The sequence below is a fragment of the Eleutherodactylus coqui genome, chromosome 13 (genome assembly GCF_035609145.1).
Source record: "Eleutherodactylus coqui strain aEleCoq1 chromosome 13, aEleCoq1.hap1, whole genome shotgun sequence".
NCBI lineage: Eukaryota > Metazoa > Chordata > Amphibia > Anura > Eleutherodactylidae > Eleutherodactylus > Eleutherodactylus coqui.
The window spans coordinates 105,210,959-105,230,563 of NC_089849.1; the positions used below are offsets into that span (position 1 = coordinate 105,210,959).

The 19,605-nt window shown below is 50.1% G+C and overlaps 1 protein-coding gene across 3 annotated transcripts in view; it reads left to right on the top strand.

Annotated features, from left to right (window-relative positions):
- The window catches only part of ATAD5 (ATPase family AAA domain containing 5), a 36,104-nt gene extending 17,118 nt beyond the window's left edge, over window positions 1-18,986 (top strand). For all 3 annotated transcript variants that reach the window (XM_066587336.1, XM_066587335.1, XM_066587337.1), the window contains 8 exons: window positions 7,082-7,200; window positions 7,480-7,573; window positions 10,160-10,224; window positions 10,375-10,552; window positions 16,572-16,741; window positions 16,880-17,685; window positions 17,777-17,935; window positions 18,543-18,986. In XM_066587336.1, the coding sequence (XP_066443433.1) occupies window positions 7,082-7,200; window positions 7,480-7,573; window positions 10,160-10,224; window positions 10,375-10,552; window positions 16,572-16,741; window positions 16,880-17,685; window positions 17,777-17,935; window positions 18,543-18,621 (1,670 nt within the window). In that variant the 3' untranslated portion in view covers window positions 18,622-18,986. The remainder of the gene's footprint in view (window positions 1-7,081; window positions 7,201-7,479; window positions 7,574-10,159; window positions 10,225-10,374; window positions 10,553-16,571; window positions 16,742-16,879; window positions 17,686-17,776; window positions 17,936-18,542) is intronic.
- Window positions 18,987-19,605: the final 619 nt, after the last annotated feature.

The window sequence follows — 19,605 nt, forward strand, 5'->3', positions numbered from 1 at the left end:
GGGGTGGGGGCTGGTTATTACTGGGGGGTGGGGGCTACTTATTACAGGGGAAGGGGCTGCTTATTACTGGGGTGGGGACCTGCTTATTACTGGAGGGGACCTGCTTATTACTGGGGGGGGGCTACTTATTACAGGGGGAGGGGCTGCCTATTACTGGGGGGGGGCTGCTTATTACTGGAGGGGGGGGGGCTTATTACTGGGGGGGGGGTTACTTATTACAGGGGGAGGGGCTGCTAATTACTGAGGGGTGGGGGCTGTCTATTACTGAGGGGGGAGATAAATTATATGCTGCCCTATGTGTGTGCTGGGGGGGGGGGATAGATTATATACTGCCCTATGTGTGTACTGCCAGGACATTCTAAATGTCATAATTAAATTAGAATGCACTAAACTCCAACCCCCTTCATAACCCCGCCCCATATAACCAAAGCCCCGCCCAACCCTGCCAGGCCTTGTAAAAATGGTCTTGCTTGAAGCCGGTCCCTGGTTCCCGAAAAGGTTGGGGACCACTGCCCTAAAACATCCACCCCAGTGGGCTTAATAGGAAGGGTCTCCCTCTGATTAGCACCCAACAAGGATCACCAGCAGTTATACCAGATGATATTCTGTGTGTGATATAAAAAAGATGAACGACAAAGTTTAGAAAAGCCCCGTGTCCCCATGATCACTACTGTGTCATATTTCCAGTACTGAGAGTCTCCACACTGTATGTGTGGCTCATTTCAGCTGCTCCTATTATAACATTTAATTCTGCTTCTCAGACAGCCAGTATAAACTAACCATTTGTTTTCCTCATACCTGATTTGGCAACCATTAACTTCCACATACCTGATTACATCCAATCCAATTTCCATGCCACCTGCACATTCCCCAGCTTATTTATTTTGGGTTTGTGGATTCCTTGAATTTACGCTACAGAAACACATAAGTGAACTGTCATGATTAGAGATGAGCGAGCACCAAAATGCTCGGGTGCTCGTTACTCGAGACGAACTTTTCGCGATGCTCGAGGGTTCGTTTCGAGTAACGAACCCCATTGAAGTCAATGGGCGACCCGAGCATTTTTGTATATCGCCGATGCTCGCTAAGGTTTTCATTTGTGAAAATCTGGGCAATTCAAGAAAGTGATGGGAACGACACAGCAACAGATAGGGCAGGCGAGGGGCTACATGTTGGGCTGCATCTCAAGTTCCCAGGTCCCACTATTAAGCCACAATAGCGGCAAGAGTGGGCCCCCCCCTCCCAACAACTTTTACTTCTGAAAAGCCCTCATTAGCAATGCATACCTTAGCTAAGCACCACACTACCTCCAACAAAGCACAATCACTGCCTGCATGACACTCCGCTGCCACTTCTCCTGGGTTACATGCTGCCCAACCCCCCCTGCACGACCCAGTGTCCACAGCACACACCAAACTGTCCCTGCCCAGCCTTCAGCTGCCCTCATGCCACGCCACCCTCATGTCTATTTATAAGTGCGTCTGCCAGAGGAAAAGCAGGCACACACTGCAGAGGGTTGGCACGGCTAGGCAGCGACCCTCTTTAAAAGGGGCGGGGCGATAGTCCACAATGCTGTACAGAAGCAATGAGAAATCCAATCCTGTGCCACCTCCATCTGGAGCTGCACACGTGGGCATAGCAATGGGGAACCTATGTGCCACACACTATTCATTCTGTCAAGGTGTCTGCATGCCCCAGTCAGACCGCGGTTTTTTATAAATAGTCACAGGCAGGTACAACTCCGCAATGGGAATTCCGTGTGCACCCACAGCATGGGTGGCTCCCTGGAACCCACCAGCTGTACATAAATGTATCCCATTGCAGTGCCCTGGACAGCAGAGCTAACGTCAGATTAAATGCAGGTGGGCTTCGGCCCACACTGCATGCCCCAACCTGACCGGGGTTTTTAATTCATAGACACAGGCAGGTACAACTCCCTATTGTGAAGTCCCTGTGGACCGACAGCATGGGTGGCTCCCTGGAACCCTCCAGCGGTACATAAATATATCCCATTGCAGTGCCCAACACAGCTGAGGTAATGTCGTGCTTAATGCAGGTGGGCTTCGGCCCACACTGCATGCCCCAGTCAGACTGGGGTTCTTTAGAAGTGGACACATGCAGTTACAACTCCGTGTGGACCCACGGCATGGGTGGGTGCCAGGAAGCCACCGGCGGTACATAAATATATCCTGTTGCATTGCCCATCACAGCTGAGGTAACGTCGTGCTTAATGCAGATGGGCTTCGGCCCACACTGCATGCCCCAGTCAGACTGGGGTTCTTTAGAAGTGGACACATGCAGTTACAACTCCGTGTGGACCCACGGCATGGGTGGCTCCCTGGAACCCACTGGCGGTACATAAATATATCCCATTGCAGTGCCCAACACAGCTGATGTAACGTCAGCTGTAATGCAGGTGGGCTAAAAATTAATTGGATTACACTGTAGGCGAGGGCCCCCAAAAATTGGTGTACCAACAGTACTAATGTACCTGAGAAAAATTGCCCATGCCCAACCAAGAGGGCAGGTGAAACCCATTAATCGCTTTGGTTAATGTGGCTTAATTGGTAACTAGGCCTGGAGGCAGCCCAGTTAAAATAAAAATTGGTTGAGGTGAAAGTTTCAACGCTTTAATGAGCATTGAAACGTATAAAAATTGTTTAGAAAAATGATATGACTGAGCCTTATGGGCCTAAGAAAAATTGCCCGTTCGGCGTAATTATGTGAGGTTTCAGGAGGAGGAGGAGGAATATTATACACAGATTGATGAGGCAAAAAGGTCCCCGTTTTGGATGGTGATAGAGAACGATGCTTCCATCCGCGGGTGCAGCCTACGTATTGTTTAGGTATCGCTGGTGGAGAAGAGAAGTCTGGGGAAATCCAGGCTTTGTTCATCTTGATGAGTGTAAGCCTGTCGACACTGTCGGTTGACAGGCGGGTACGCTTATCCGTGATGATTCCCCCAGCCACACTAAACACACTCTCTGACAGGACAAGCAAGCACCTCCAGGGCATACAGCGCGAGTTCAGGCCACGTGTCCAGCTTCGACACCCAGTAGTTATAGGGGGCAGAGGCGTCACCGAGGACGGTCGTGCGATCGGCTACGTACTCCCTCACCATCCTTTTACAGTGCTCCCGCCGACTCAGCCTTGACTGGGGACCGGTGACACAGTCTTGCTGGGGAGCCAGAAAGCTGGCAAAGGCCTTGGATAATGGTCCCCTGCCTGCGCTGTACATGCTGCCTGTTCTCTGCGCCTCCCCTGCTACCTGGGCCCCGGAAATGCGCCTTCGGCCACTAGCGCTGTCGGATGGGAAGTTTACCATCAGTTTGTCCGCCAGGGTCCTGTGGTATAGCATCATTCTCGAACCCCTTTCCTCTGCGGGAATGAGAGTGGAAAGGCCCTCCTTATACCGTGGGTCGAGCAGTGTGTACACCCAGTAATCCGTAGTGGCCAGAATGCGTGTAACGCGAGGGTCACGAGAAAGGCATCCTAACATGAAGTCAGCCATGTGTGCCAGGGTACCTGTACGCAACACATGGCTGTCCTCACTCGGAAGATCACTTTCAGGATCCTCCTCCTCCTCCTCCTCTGGCCATACACGCTGAAAGGATGACAGGCAAGCAGCATGTGTACCCTCAGCAGTGGGCCAAGCTGTCTCTTCCCCCTCCTCCTCATGCTCCTCCCCCTCCTCCTCTGGCCACACACGCTGAAAGGATGACAGGCAAGCAGCATCTATACCCTCAGCAGTGGGCCAAGCTGTCTCCTCCCCCTCCTCCTCATGCTCCTCCTCCTCCTCCTCCTCAACGCGCTGAGATATAGACAGGAGGGTGCTCTGACTATCCAGCGACATACTGTCTTCCCCCGCCTCCGTTTCCGAGTGCAAAGTGTCTGCCTTTATGCTTTGCAGGGAACTTCTCAAGAGGCATAGCAGAGGAATGGTGACGCTAATGATTGCAGCATCCCTGCTCAGCATCTGGGTAGACTCCTCAAAGTTTCCAAGGACCTGGCAGATGGCTGCCAACCAGGCCCACTCTTCTGTAAATAATTGAGGAGGCTGACTCCCACTACGCCGCCCATGTTGGAGTTGGTATTCCGCAATAGCTCTACGCTGCTCATAGAGCCTGGCCAACATGTGGAGCGTAGAGTTCCACTATGTGGGCACGTCGCACAGCAATCGGTGCACTGGCAGATGAAACCGATGTTGCAGGGTCCGCAGGGTGGCAGCGTCCGTCTTGGAGTTGCGGAAATGTGCGCTGACCCGGCGCACCTTTCCGAGCAGGTATGACAAGTGTGGGTAGCTTTTCAGAAAGCGCTGAACCACCAAATTAAAGACATGGGCCAGGCATGGCACGTGCGTGAGGCTGCCGAGCTGCAGAGCCGCCACCAGGTTACGGCCGTTGTCACACACGACCATGCCCGGTTGGATGCTCAGCGGCGCAAGCCAGCGGTCGGTCTGCTCTGTCAGACCCTGCAGCAGTTCGTGGGCCGTCTGACTCTTCTCTCCTAAGCTGAGTAGTTTCAGCACGGCCTGCTGACGCTTGCCCACCGCTGTGCTGCCACGCCGCGCGACACCGACTGCTGGCGACGTGCTGCTGCTGACACATCTTGATTGCGAGACAGAGGTTGCGTAGGAGGAGGAGGGTGGTTTAGTGGAGGAAGCATACACCGCCGCAGATACCACCACCGAGCTGGGGCACGCAATTCGGGGGGTGGGTAGGACGTGAGCGGTTCCAGGCTCTGACTCTGTCCCAGCCTCCACTAAATTCACCCAATGTGCCGTCAGGGAGATATAGTGGCTCTGCCCGCCTGTGCTTGTCCACGTGTCTGTTGTTAAGTGGACCTTGGCAGTAACCGCGTTGGTGAGGGCGCGTACAATGTTGCGGGAGACGTGGTCGTGCAGCCCTGGGACGGCACATCGGAAAAAGTAGTGGCGACTGGGAATCGAGTAGCGCGGGGCCGCCGCCATCATGCTTTTGAAAGCCTCCGTTTCCACAAGCCTATACGGCAGCATCTCCAGGCTGATCAATTTGGCAATGTGCACGTTTAACGCTTGAGCGTGCGGGTGCGTGGCGGCGTACTTGCGCTTGCGCTCAAACAGTGGCGCTAGCGACGTCTGGACGCTGCGCTGAGAGACATTGCTGTATGGGGCCGAGGACAGCGGAGGTGAGGGTGTGGGTGCAGGCCAGGAGACGGTAGTGCCTGTGTCCTCAGAGGGGGGTTGGATCTCGGTGGCAGGTTGGGGCACAGGGGGAGAGGCAGTGGTGCAAACCGGAGGCGGTGAACGGCCTTCGTCCCACCTTGTGGGGTGCTTGGCCATCATATGCCTGCGCATGCTGGTGGTGGTGCCTCCCCAGCTGATCTTGGCGCGACAAAGGTTGCACACCACTGTTCGTCGGTCGTCAGGCGTCTCTGTGAAAAACTGCCACACCGTAGAGCACCTTGACCTCTGCAGGGTGGCATGGCGCGAGGGGGCGCTTTGGGAAACAGTTGGTGGATTATTCGGTCTGGCCCTGCCTCTACCCCGGGCCACCGCACTGGCTCGGCCTGTGCCCAAACCCTGACTTGGGCCTCCGCGTCCACGTCCTCTAGGCCTACCCCTACCCCTCAGCATGCTGTATTACCAGTAGTGCAGAAACAGAACGCTGTAATTAAATGTGCCGCTTATTGGCCTGTGGTTGGAGGCTGACTTCGCTTACGGAACGCCAGGAAATAATTTTGCGCAAGCCTGCTGTAACACTTAGCTGGCTGCGTATGAATTTGGAGAACTACTACACCCAGCACAGACCCAGAACACTGAGGACACTCACAGGCAGCCCAAATAGATTTTTTTCCACAAATTTTTTTGCAAAGGCCCACTGCCTATATTCAATCAATATGTCTTCTGTCCCTGCCTAAGCGCTTCTGGCCCTGGGGTATGTCACAGAACTGCAGAGTGTTGCACTGTGAACTGCAATACAGCGGTGATTTCAGAGCCCAGACAGAGCCAGGAAATAATTTTGCGCTAGCCTGCTGTAACACTTAGCTGGCTGCGTATAAATTTGGAGAACTACTGCACCCAGCACAGACCCAGAACACTGAGGACACTCACAGGCAGCCCAAATAGATTTTTTTCCACAAATTTTTTTGCAAAGGCCCACTGCCTATATTCAATCAATATGTTTTCTGTCCCTGCCTAAGCACTTCTGTCCCTGGAGTATTACTGCAGGGCGTAATGCTCTGCACGGCCCCGATATACCAAAAAAAAAAAAAAAAAGGTGCAACACTGCAAAAAGCAGCCTCCTCAGTACTGCACACGGTTAGATGTGGCCCTAAGAAGGACCGTTGGGGTTCTTGAAGCATAAAATACTCCTAACACTCTCCCTATAGCAGCTCCGGCACCAACAACACTTTCCCTCCTCTGTCAGAATGCATCTGAGGCGAGCCGCGGGAGGGGCCGATTTTTATACTCGGGTGACACCTGATCTCGCCAGCCACTCACTGCAGGGGGGTGGTATAGGGCTTGAACGTCACAGGGGGAAGTTGTAATGCCTTCCCTGTCTTTCAATTGGCCAGAAAAGCGCGCTAACGTCTCAGAGATGAAAGTGAAAGTAACCCGAACATCGTGTGGTACTCGTTACGAGTAACGAGCATCTCGAACACGCTAATACTCGAACGAGTATCAAGCTTGGACGAGTACGTTCGCTCATCTCTAGTCATGATAATTTTATTAGCAGTATTTTGAAAATTTAAAATGTCTTAATATGTATATAACGTGTATGTGTGTGATGTGATTGATATATATAATATATATTACAGTATGCAGGAGAGAGGTCGGACATCAGATCTTTTCTGAATACTGTAATATACATGTGCAGAAGAGAACTCAGATGTCTGACCTCTCCTCTGCATAGTGTTACAAATGTGTCTGACCTCGCCTGACATGGGAGCTATGCAAGTGGACATCATCCAACATTGAGATTTGACACTGGATTAGAAAGGGTTAATATAAACTGCACAGCTTGTGCTATTACTTTCTGGGCTGAATCTGCAGTTTTGTGGGGCTGCCTCCTCCCTGGATGTTAAAGATTCTCATATTTAGCTTCACAGACCGTCTCAGATGGGAAAACCAGCAATGCAAAAGCTTCAAGACCAGATAAAGGGCTCGAAGTGGAGGAATCTTCACGTAAAACTGCCACGTCCCTTATTCTATTTGAAGAGGTCTGTACTTTGGAATCCATAGTGCATTAGCAATTGTCGCCTCTGACTCCTCTGTATGCATTATGGGACGCTATGAATCAGTGGTATACTATGTATGAGTGGTTGGCCTCCTCTATGACTCCTTTGTGTGTTATGGAGTGCTACTGACCTGTGGCAGTGAATGAACAGTGTCTCTCTGACTCTGTATTGTTGGGTGGTGTGGATCTGTATTTTGATGTTCTATGCCTCTGTTGTGTACTATGTATGACCAGTGTGTCCTTGACTCTGGATGTTATGCAGGTTGACGTCATCTTTGAAGATGATACTGGATTTTTAAGTGCAATCAAGACATTCATGAGTACTACTAAGAGACCTGTAATTCTTACTACCAGTGGTAAGTACAGATTGGCACAGGTAAGCCAATGAGTAACTAATAGCAGTCAGACACATCAGATCTATGTGCTAAGACCACAGCAAAGCCTAGTAGGAAGGGGACTGTTGTGCAAGTTAGGAGAGGCACTGTATAGGAGCGAATCTGTCATGGCCGACATCGGATCATTGTGCCGTCAGTGTTTACTCTGCTTAGAAATAATGATCCGTATCCTGACCCTTCAAATGAATTGTTTCACAATGCACAAATTTTTCCAAATTTTGAAGAGGCCAATGCATTAAAAAAGCACATACAGGCATGGGACTATGAATTCTTAGGATCCTTTCACACATGAGCGATAAGTATTCAGTGAGTGGAAGATGAACAGGCCGGAGATCTCCAGCCGTCCGCCTCCCACACACCGTAAACAGGCATTCGTTCATAGATGAATGACCGCCTGCTTACATAGGCAGATCGTCATTCAGTTTTATGCCTGCACAAACTGAATGATGAACTATAAGCGAACAAAGTAGTATTTGTCATTCAATCGCTGGCAGCGTTTACACTTAACTTTCAGATTTGCTCAATCCAGCAATAATCTGAACAGTAATCCTTTAGTGTGAAGGAGTACTCCATTTCTTCTGCAATTATATTCTGTCTATTGTCACCTGTTACCAGGAATTTCAAGATGTTGAGTATATGACCATTTAACATCCAGTGATGTCTGGTTCTAGATTTCTCAATGTTGAAATTACACCAAGGATAAGCCATAAGGTTATGCAAATTGAGATATGCATACGTTCAAATTTTCAAGCACCTAGCTCCAATCTGTGACATGTGGGAGGAGCTTCAGTGGTATAAATGCCAGATCGAAAGCAAATTTTTTTTCAGCCACACGCAAGCTGAAAAATCCGATTGTCTTGTGGTATGATTGTGCGATGCCTCCGGTTTGTCAACGTGCCAGTTATCGCCACTTGTTGCGAACTGAGAGGGACAGAATTCTTGAACTGAGGGACCTTGGTTTATCACTGCGGAAGATTGCTACACACATAGGCCGAGATGTCAGCACTACTCCACGTTGTGTGTTTGAGTGTTTGGGAAAACGACACTCGAATGACAGCAAGAGATTAACTGAGGTGAACCTCTGCCTGGATGGCTCGTCAGGCAGAAGACCATTGTGATCCAATCTGTACTACAAGTGAAACTGGACGTTGCATCCCAAGCCTAGGGAGTGGAACAGTGCCTACACAGATCATCAGATGGCGCTTGCACGATATTGGACTATGTGCCAGACGTCCAGCGACACATGTTCTATTAGCTCATGCCACCATTCTCAAAGGCTGTCCTAATACAAAGCAAGGTTGGAATAGGTGGTCTGTCCTCTTTAGCCATGAGTCCCTTTTGTCTCAAATGCAATGACAGCCGGAGATTGGTGTGAAGACCACATGGGCAGCGCCATGAAGAGACCTTCACAAGGAAATGTCATAATGGTCCTATTCTCCGGCTTATGTTGTGGGATGGCATAATATACGGTAGCCGGATCCCTCTAGTCTTCATTGGAGGTACACCAACAGTTTAGTGTTAGATTGATTTGAACAGTTTTCCAAAGTGTCCCAGGAACTGTTTTTCAACACAGCAACGCAAGCTGCATGTTGCTCGAGCAGCCTGCGTGGCATAAACGTCATACCATGACCTGCAGAGTCTCTGGATTAGTCTCCCAATAAGCACATTTGGGACGTCTGTGATCAGCAGCTGCAAAGGGAGCTGCCAGCAGCAGTTTGATTGAGGCCTCATGTCCACGGGGAAAATCAGATCCGCTACGGATTCTCCATGTAGAATCCGTAGCGGGTCCCTCCTGTCCCGCGGACATGAGGGCTGAAAATAAGAATAAATGAGAATAAACTCACCTCCCATCCGCTCCGTTTCTTCTCTTCGCTGCAGCGTCATCTTCTCTCGTCGCGGCCGGATCTTCTTTCTTCGGCTCGGCGGATGTGCATGATGACGTCGGTGACGTGCCCCGTGCATGCGCCGGGCCGAAGCAAAATGATCCGGCCGCGACTGAGAGAAGATGGCGCGGCGCCGAAGAGAAGAACCGGAGCGTGTGAGTAAAATATGATTTTTGTCTCCCGCGGATCCGGACGGCTTCCATAGGCTTCAATAGAAGCCCGCGGGAGCCGTCCCCGCGGGAGACCCGCATGAAAATGGAGCATGGTCCAGATTTTTTCATGCTCCATTTTTTTTTAAATCACTTTTATTGACGATCCGCGGGTATTTATCTACCCGCGGGTGGTCAATGCATCCCTATGGGGTGCGGATCCGCGCACGGGAGAAGAGTTAAAATCCGCTGCGGATTTTAATTCTTATTTTCCCCGTGGACATGAGGCCTGATAGCATGCCAAGGCATGTAAGCACATGTATTCCTGCACGTGGCGCTCATAATCGATAATGTTTTGAATATTCCTTTTTTTTTTTTTTTTGCATGTTATTACCTGCCTATTGATCCAATGATGTACATAATTCCATGACTTTTTCTCCTTGACTTAACAATGAAATCGCTGAGTGTATTTAGTGAAGCAGCTTGGAGGGAATAAAGCAGTGTTTGTTTCTCAGATCCTACGTTTGGAATGATGTTTGATGGAGCATTTGAAGAGATTTCCTTCCATACGCCTTCTGTTGTAAGTAGCAGAATCCTTTGTCCCCCTAATCTGTTTGGGAAGGATGAAGTCAGGATACAGTAATTTACTTTAGTTTATATCGGACATAAGGTTGAACTCCGAGTTCTCTTCCCCGATGTGGGACACTGATTATTCCCATATGTGTTTCAGGTAAACGTCGCCAGTTTCCTTCAGGTGCTTTGTTTGGCTGAAAACCTCAGAACAGACACCAAAGATGTGATCACGTTTCTGACTGCAAATAGATGTGACATCAGACAGAGTTTCCTGCATCTGCAGTTCTGGGCTCGCAGTGGAGGAGGAGGATTGAGAGAGAAACCGCTGCCACCTAGTGAGTTTCATCACCTCACAAACCTTGCATCCACATTAAAGCGACTCTCCAGACCTGGACGAACAAAGGGGGCCGAACTTCTTTGACAACCTGATACACATTGTGGATAGTATGCATTGCTAGTCTAAATCACTACATGCTACTCTGACTGGTCAACATGGCTTATCGGTCAGTTAAAGCATGTGTGGTGTCTTAGGCCAGTCTCTCACGGGCGATCCAGATTCCACATGCTGGAGCCCGCAGCGGAATCTGTCTCTGACCCTGGCTGGCAACCCTCTGTACCTTTTCTTTCTCGTCCGTATCATTGGGGGACCCAGCCAGACCATGGGATATAGCCACTGCCACTAGGAGGCGACACTAAGCAAAAGTGTTAGCTCCTCCCACCAGGCTATATCACCCCTGCAGGCACTCAGCTAATTAGTTTTTTTTACCTTAGTGTCTAGCAAGGAGGCAGACATGTCAGGTCCAGGAGGACTTTATGGCGGGCATACGGGGAGTCGGGGCTTTTCCCTGGCTTTCCTGTACTCCCGGGGAGGGTGCAGGCAGATGGTGTCTCCACCACTCTGCGGCGCCCTACCCAGCGAAGAAAAGGTGGCACGACCCTGCCTATGTGCATTGGCGTCGTTGGCCCGCCAGCAATAGGGTTCCCCCCTCTGGAGCAGCGCCCCTCTCTGACGGCGAGCGCAGGGGGGAACACTGCTGGAGCGCAGATGGAGAGAAGGGAGCGTATCCGGGAGAAGGGAACGGAACTTCAAGCCTCCCTCCAAGTCTGCGGTCGGCTGCCAGGAACCCCTTCAGAGGACCCCAACCACCTTGGAAGGTCCTGGGGAAAGGAGTTCAGGTGCATTTACTCCTTCTCTTTACCTATCTCCCCCTCTCTCCTCTGCCTAATTCAGTGCATATGGGGTTATGCCCTTCCCCCCTCCCCCCTCTCTATCCAGAGACACTGCTGAAAAGGGGGAGCTGGGTGCTTACCGGCCAAGGCTGGGAGGGGGTGGATGCTCGTCCACAGGAATGTATGGTTGCGGGTGACGGCTGCGGCCGCGGGCAGTGGATCACGGCTGTGGGACAAGGAGCAGGCTGCAGAGTGAGCTACGGCGCCCCGGGGACGCATTAGTGTGGTGCACCTAGCACTTCCTGTGATGCGTTTGGACTTCCGGGGCAGGCCACGCCCACCCCAGCCGGGCGGGACTTTCAGGGAGGCGGCCAGCAAAGAGGATGGCCGCTCCCAGTAGCTCTTACAAGGAACTACTTACTAGTGAGCAGCTCCACTTCTTGCCATTGGCACTTACTGCGGCAGGTGTTTCTCTCCAAACCGCAAGCACCTCCTGGCAGTGCGGTTTGTTCTACAATCAGCAAGCTCCAGTCAGCACCCGTCGGCCAGCAGCACCCGTCGGCCAGCAGCACCCGTCGGCCAGCAGCACCCGTCGGTCAGCAGCGACAGTCTCCAGCGGTGGCAGCTTCCAGCGTCTTTACCACAGAGAAGGCCGCCAGGTCCCAGAAGCTCCAGCTGGGCCAGGACAACCGCAGGACGGGGTAACCCCCGGCCAAGGCAGCTCTCCCCTGTGTTTGCTACCCCCTGCGGGTACTCGCTCTCAGCAGTACACGGAGACACCCTACCCCTATTCCCACCACTCCCTTGCGGTTATCTGTAGGTGTGGATTGCTTCATGTCTGACCCTAGACCAGAGGGTTCCAGTCAGGCTATGGGGAGGGCGAAATACTATGTGTGCACGTTATGCAACGCTAAGTTCCCAAGCGGTCAGGCGGAGCTCCGCTGTGTAGCCTGTAACCCAGTGCGATCAGCTCCAGGGACCCCGGTGCCCCCCGCCGCCCCTGTAGAGCAGGTAACCGAGCCTGAATGGGCTAGATCACTGGCCGCTGCAGTGTCAGGACTAGCCAGATCGTCGGCCGCAATATTGCGCCGATTAGAATCCGATTCAGAGGTGTCTTCCCCGGAGCGTTTTCAGGGAGGGTCGCGCAAAAGGCGGAGATCCCGCAGCTCTGAAGGGGTTTCTCACAGGTCTTGTCGGTACAGAGGGTCATCCAGATCTTCTAGGTCTCAACAATCTAGAGAGTCTTTTCATGCTCCTCTTGGTTCCAGGGAAGCATCCCGGACGTATCATAGGTCCAGGGAAGCTTCTAAGCGGTCTCTGCATACAAGGAGGGCGGCTAGATCAGATCCCTCACTGGCCTCATGCTCCTCAACTCTTCAAGCTGCAGACCAAGATCAGCCTCCGCACGGTTTTTCGGGGGGTAGTAGCGGTCTGGAGGAGGAGGAAGCGTCTGCAGTGTCATCACTGTCAGACAAGAGATTGTTTTGCCCAAGACTCGCTCCAAGGCACCTAGGGGCGCAAGGACGGGAGTATCAGTTTGAGGGTCTTTCCCCACCCGCTATTTACAGGGTGGGGGGCAGGCTCTTGGGGTTCCAGAATGTATGGTTAGCCCGCGTGACCGACGCCTGGGTACAGGAGGTCGTCTCACGAGGGTATGCCATCGAATTTGCAACATTGCCACGGGAGCATTTTATCAGATCCAGTATACCGAAGGACCCAGGAAAGGCAACACAGCTGCACCAGGCAATAAAACAACTGTTGGCGCAGGGAGTAGTGGTGCCGGTGCCGGGGTGTCAGCATGGAAGGGGTTTTTATTCGAATCTCTTCATAGTTCCCAAGAAGGATGGCAGAGTCAGACCGGTCCTCGACTTACGAAGGCTAAATCATTACATCAAAGCAAGACATTTCAGGATGGAGTCCCTCAAGTCGGTAATAGCGTCTATGGAACCGGGGGAGTTCCTGGCGTCAGTGGATATCAGGGACGCGTACCTGCATATTCCAATTCGCGACTCTCACCAGCAGTTTTTACGCTTCGAGGTCCAGGGGAGCCATTACCAATTTGTAGCGCTGCCATTCGGGCTCTCGACAGCCCCTAGAGTCTTTACAAAGGTGCTGGCAGTGGTAATGGCACTACTCCATACAAGGGGGGTGATAGCCATCCCTTACCTGGACGACATACTGGTGAAGGCTCCAGACCAGGAAGGCAATCTAGAGAGCCTGAGAATCACACTTCAGACTTTGGAGGAATTCGGTTGGGTCATAAACCAAGAGAAATCCTGTCTAGTACCAACCCAACAGTTGGAATTTCTGGGGATGGTGTTCAACACCAAGAAGCACCAGATTCGCCTGCCGCAAGCGAAAGCAGTAACACTGGTCAACAAAGTGCGCCCGCTACTTCAGGGGAGGCAAACGACCATCAGGTATTGCATGAGAGTACTGGGCATGATGGTAGCCTCCTTCGAGGCCATACCATTCGAACAGTTTCATTCCAGGGAGTTCCAGCATTTCATTCTGGCACACTGGAACAGGTCGCAGTGGACGTTAGACCAGCGAATCTCCATAACACCAAAGGTTCGCCTTGCCCTGAGATGGTGGACGAGTCTCCGGAGAATCCAAGGTGGTCGGTCACTGTTTCCAGGACAGTGGAGGATACTGACCACGGACGCCAGTTGTTACGGCTGGGGCGGAACTTTGGAGGGACACTCCACCCAGGGGAGGTGGTCACAGGACGAGGCAAGGCTACCGATAAACGTCCTGGAGCTGCGAGCCATACGGCGAGCACTGCAGTTTTTCCATCCACAGCTTAACAGAAAGGATGTGAAAGTCCAGACAGATAATGCCACGGCAGTGGCATACATCAACCGCCAGGGAGGCACAAGAAGTGCGAGAACAATGACAGAGGTATCCGGCATACTCAGCTGGGCGGAGAAACATCTACAGTCCACATCGGCAGTTCACATCCCGGGGGTAGAAAACTGGGTAGCGGATTTTCTCAGTCGAAAGACAGTGGACCCCGGCAAGTGGCAGCTGCATCCGGAGGTCTTTCAAGCGATATGTCAGCGCTGGGGCACCCCGGACGTGGATATGATGGCTTCCAGACTGAATTACAGGGTTCTCCCTTTCGTGGCACGCTCAAGAGATCCTCAGGCGGTAGCAGTGGACGCCCTACTGGTCTCGTGGGCAGGGTTCAGACTACCATACGTGTTTCCTCCTCTTCCACTCATTCCGAGGATATTAAAGAAGATCAAGAGGGAAGGAGGACCAGCAATCCTGGTCGCCCCGGATTGGCCGAGGCGAGCATGGTATCCAGACATAATTGAAATGTTGGCCGACGCTCCGTGGCCACTCCCAGAACGGGAGGACCTACTATCACAAGGACCAATCTTCCACCCGAATCCAAAGTCATTTCGTTTGACGGCCTGGCCGTTGAGACCACGATATTGAGAAGAAAAAAAAAAAAGACGGGTATTTTCGGAAGCAATTATCCGAATTATGGTCCAAGCCAGGAAGCCGACATCCTCGAGAATTTATTATCGCATATGGAGACGCTTTTTTTTTTTTTTTTTTTTTTTTAGCTGGTGTGAAGACCGCCATATACATCTCATGCGTTTTCTCACTAGCAAACATTCCGGATAGCGGCCCACTCTACAAGGGGCAGTGGAGGCTTCCTTGGTGGTTCAGCATGGAGCCTCAGCATTACAGGTATGTAGGGCAGCCACTTTGGCATCCCTGCATACATTTGCAAAATTCTATACGGTCCATACATATGCGTCAGCGGATGCTGCCCTGGGTAGAAAGGTTCTACAGGCGGCAGCCCCCTGACTACTGGGACCTTTTTTTCTGGGAATTCCCACCCTTTTATTTCCAGGACTGCTTTTGTACGTCCCATGGTCTGGCTGGGTCCCCCAATGATACGGACGAGAAACGAATATTTTTGGTATAACTTACCGTAAAATCTCTTTCTCGTCACGTTCATTGGGAGACACAGCACCCTACCAAGGATTAATTTCTTTGTAGCAGGGCGGAGCCCTTTGGTCTCAGGTCACAGATGACGAGATATATATCCAGAAGACTGGTATGTCTTTCCTTGGTTTACGTTAAAGTGTAAATAATTTTTTGTGTACTCCCACTGGCTGTTCCTACTGCTTGCATACAAACTAATTACCTGAGTGCCTGCAGGGGTGATATAGCCTGGTGGGAGGAGCTAACACTTTTGCTTAGTGTCGCCTCCTAGTGGCAGTGGCTATATCCCATGGTCTGGCTGTGTCCCCCAATGAACGTGACGAGAAAGAGATTTTACGGTAAGTTATACCAAAAATATTCGTTTTCTGTATTGTGGATGACCTCGCCTATCTGCAATGTCAATTGCCGGTGGGCTGTGGGTCGGTCGGCTTCCATTTATTTAAATGGAAACCGTTTGTGCAGATTCCACAGAAAAATAGAACATACTGTGATTTTAAATCCACTCATGACAATCGATATTCGCTCATTTGAGCAGCTATGCGAATGTTCTATTCTTCAATGTGTGGGGAATACCGTGGATCGTTCGTGCAGGTGGCTATAGCGGATTCCACAATTGAAATCCGATTGCGTGAGACTGGCCTTAGACTAATGATACATACTAATGGACAGTGTGCTTCAGACAGCCTGGAGAGGCGGTGCAGCCATCTTTGTCCAGGCCTGGAGGGTCACTTTAGAAAGTGTCATGGAAAACTGGAAGCAATTTCTACAGACTCCAGGTGCCAGCCCTTATTTTTAGGAGGTTATTTGGAAGTTGCTATGGGGAAGTTCTCCATCCTGCTGCTGATTCTTTTCCTCTCAGTATGTTTTATAGTTTGACTTCTTGGTTAGTTACTGGTATGTGACACTGGATAACTATTTTTTTCCTTTATTAGAAGAGCATTCTGCTCTCCCCAAATTCTATGCTCTGCAGCAGTTTTGAGAGGTCCTACATCTGAGCTCTGATTCTTGAATAGAACTTGGAATTACAATGAAGACTGACGGAAAGTTCAAAATATTGCAAACTACCACATGGACATGACCCAAGTGGATGACTATGGGGTGACACTGAGTTGTAGTTGTGGGTCAGGGAGAGGTTCTGGTGAATTGGCAAATGCAATAATTTTAGCTCTGGGAGTTGTCTCAGACATAGTAGTTCTTGCTTTCAGGTAATCTATATTACAGGTAAACAGAAGACTGAGACAATAGATGCGAGTGATGGTGCTTCCTGTAAATACCCAACAACGGAGATAAGTGCCACGTACGTGCCAAGGTGCAGTGTTGGTTGTGCTGAAAACCTGCTGGGTGTAAATAACATCATACCCCCGACTGACAACTTGATCTCCTTTGTAAAGGTGAGAACTTCCTTATGTGAAAACGTGATTAGCAGAAAGTCATCTGGTACATTGGTTTCCCTCCTGGTGTGAATAGATCAATCCTAGATCCTAAACGTCACAATGATTAAAATAAACTCCAATCCTCTTTCCTTTCAGGAGAAGATCTTGGAGCAGGCAAATTGGGACAAAATACTGCAGTTGTTGGCAGAGTTCCACACCAGAAACCTTTATTTTACATCCAGTAATCTAGAGTTCCTTCTGCCGTTGCCTGTGCATGTGGAAGAAGCTGCAGCTTCGTCTGCCTGTGAGAATCTGGAGCTAGGTCCGTTGCTTGATGGTGACTACTGTCCCATGGAGGATGCAGGACTAAAGCTGTCTGCAAGCATGAAACGCCGTAGAAAGCTGGTACTGCTGAATGACAGTGACTTGTTTGAAAGCGATTCTAATTCTCTGGATGATGTCCTCTCTAATTGCATAAAGGAGCCTGAAGAAAAGAGCGTCCCTCCTAGCAATGATATCAGGAATGAAGGTTTAGAGGCGAGGGTTGTGAAGAAGGTTCTCTCGCCAGCAGAGCTGAAATCTTCTTTTCTGGTGTATCGTTGTCTGGAATCTATGGCAGAATTTTCAGACCACATGTCGTCCCTGGACTGCTACACTTGTGACACAACTGATCCCACTGAAACCTGCACTCCCAACTGGACAGTGAGCAGATTAAAACATGGCTTGTGCGATGGTCTGCGGACTGAGAGCAGGGACTTGTCGAACAATCAAACCTGTAGGGAGATACGTGCCATTATAGAAGCACTCTCCTTCCAGAAGTGTTCATCCAAGCTCTCTCAAACCCTGGATTCTTCCCTGGAATTGTGCAAGCAGTCTGGTAAAGATCCAACAGAAGAGCTCACTCTGCACGTGTCGAAGGCTCAGGATCAGGTGTACTTTGGGCAGCCGGCTGTCACCACAGAGTAAGTGTGATGTATGCTGAGGTCCTCTTTGTCCTGGAACTCCCCAGTAGTGTTCAGTGGCTGATGAGGTATCTGCTTTTCACTGTTATAGCATCTCTGAGAGGCGTTTATCTGTCGTTAAGGACATCTTGTCCCATCGAGCTTTCATTGGCCTGGGAAACAGAGAAGTTAATGTGACAGAATATCTTCCAACCCTCCGGAGTATCTGCCGCTTGCAGAAGAGTAAAGAGGAAGGCAAGACGAAAAGGAGGTGAGGAAGCTACACACAGGGGATATCACTTGAATAAGCAGGTTATACAAACAAGCCGGGTCTTAAGTCCCATTTAGACACAACGATTATCGCTCAAAAGACTGCTTTTGAGCGATAATCGTTGTTTAAATGGGCCTTTACTGGTTGCTCTGTATGCCTGAAGGGTTATAAAGCAGCAGGAGGAGCCTCTTTGACCCCTGGATTAGCATTACTTCCTTCTCTCTGTCTTATGTCCCATTTAGACGGGACAAGAGTCTAGTAAATAACTACGCAAGCGCTGAAGTCACCGCTTAGGTTGTTGACGCCCGTGCGGGCTTCTCGTTCAGTGCTTTACCGTCTATGTGAAGCGCTGAGGGTGGAGCATTTACACTGAGCGAGAATCCAGCGATGCTTTTTATGCTGACTGAAAATCGGCGATGACGAGAAGTGAGCGAATAGTAAACATTTTTTCTGTGTTTATATGGGACAATTATCACTCAATTTCGTTATTGGCCCTTGTAAATGGTCCTTTTAGTCTTTGACTCCACCCACATTTTATGTCTTCTCAGGTTTCTTCACTATTTGGTTTTAGTCTTTGTGACTCCACCCACATTTTATGTCTCCTCAGGTTTCTTCACTATTTGGAGGGAATCAATCTTGAGTTACCCAAAGCGACACTAAACAGTCTGGCGGCAGACTTTCCCTGACGCTGAACTCTGTTAGTGACTATGGTGAAGGAATCATGCACTTCTCAGACTTTTCTGTGTTTTTGTATAAAGGACTTTCAGAAGGACGACTTTGTAATTAATATTTATCTTTACAAATTTTTTCTTATTTATGGGAGCACAACAATTGTTCCCTATCTGGAGCATTAGAGCCCTGAGAGGTTTGTGTGCAGCACTGAGGCCGCGCTGGACCTTGTGCACATGGATCCAGCTCTAATCATGTGAGTGACTGCTTTATATTAATGTTTTTTTATTCTTTCCAGAATTTCATGAACTTAAGAATTACCTTTTTTATATCTCTGTTTTTTTTTAATACTTTCCAGAATTAAATGTACTTACAAATCTGATTTTTGTTTCCCATATTCTGGGATATTAAAGGAGGCTTTAAATAAAGTCCCATCTACATGTTCTCTGCTCTGACAACACCAGACATTCATACACTTCATGCTTGAGTGTGAAGATTACAGAAGGTTGCCTATTTCTACCCCTCCAACATTTGAATCTAAAGTACATCTGAGTGACCTACACATGGTTTTATTCAGAACCGACTGCAGCACTGATGTTGATACACCATGTGACTCTACTAACATGAGTGCTTTCCTGTTTGGTACTTTGAAGGGCTTTTTAAGGTGACATTTCTATTAGAAATAATTTTTTTTGTGTATCGGGGATTGCCCGGATAGTTTTTGGTAGTGCATTCCACAGGACTGGTGCTGCTCTGGAGAAGTCATGGAGGCGGGAATGAGCGGTTCAAATTAAAGGGGCTCTTAATCTAATTCCATTAGCAGAGTGGAGGGCGCGTGCTGGGTAGTGGATTGAGATGAGGGATTCTGTATTTGACGGGCAGCCAGTGCAGTGACTGGCACAGGGCAGAGGCGTCCGAGTAGTGGCTGGACAGGAAGATGAGCCTAGCTGCCACATTCAGGATGGATTGGAGAGGGGAGAGTCAGGCGCGAGGGAGGCTGA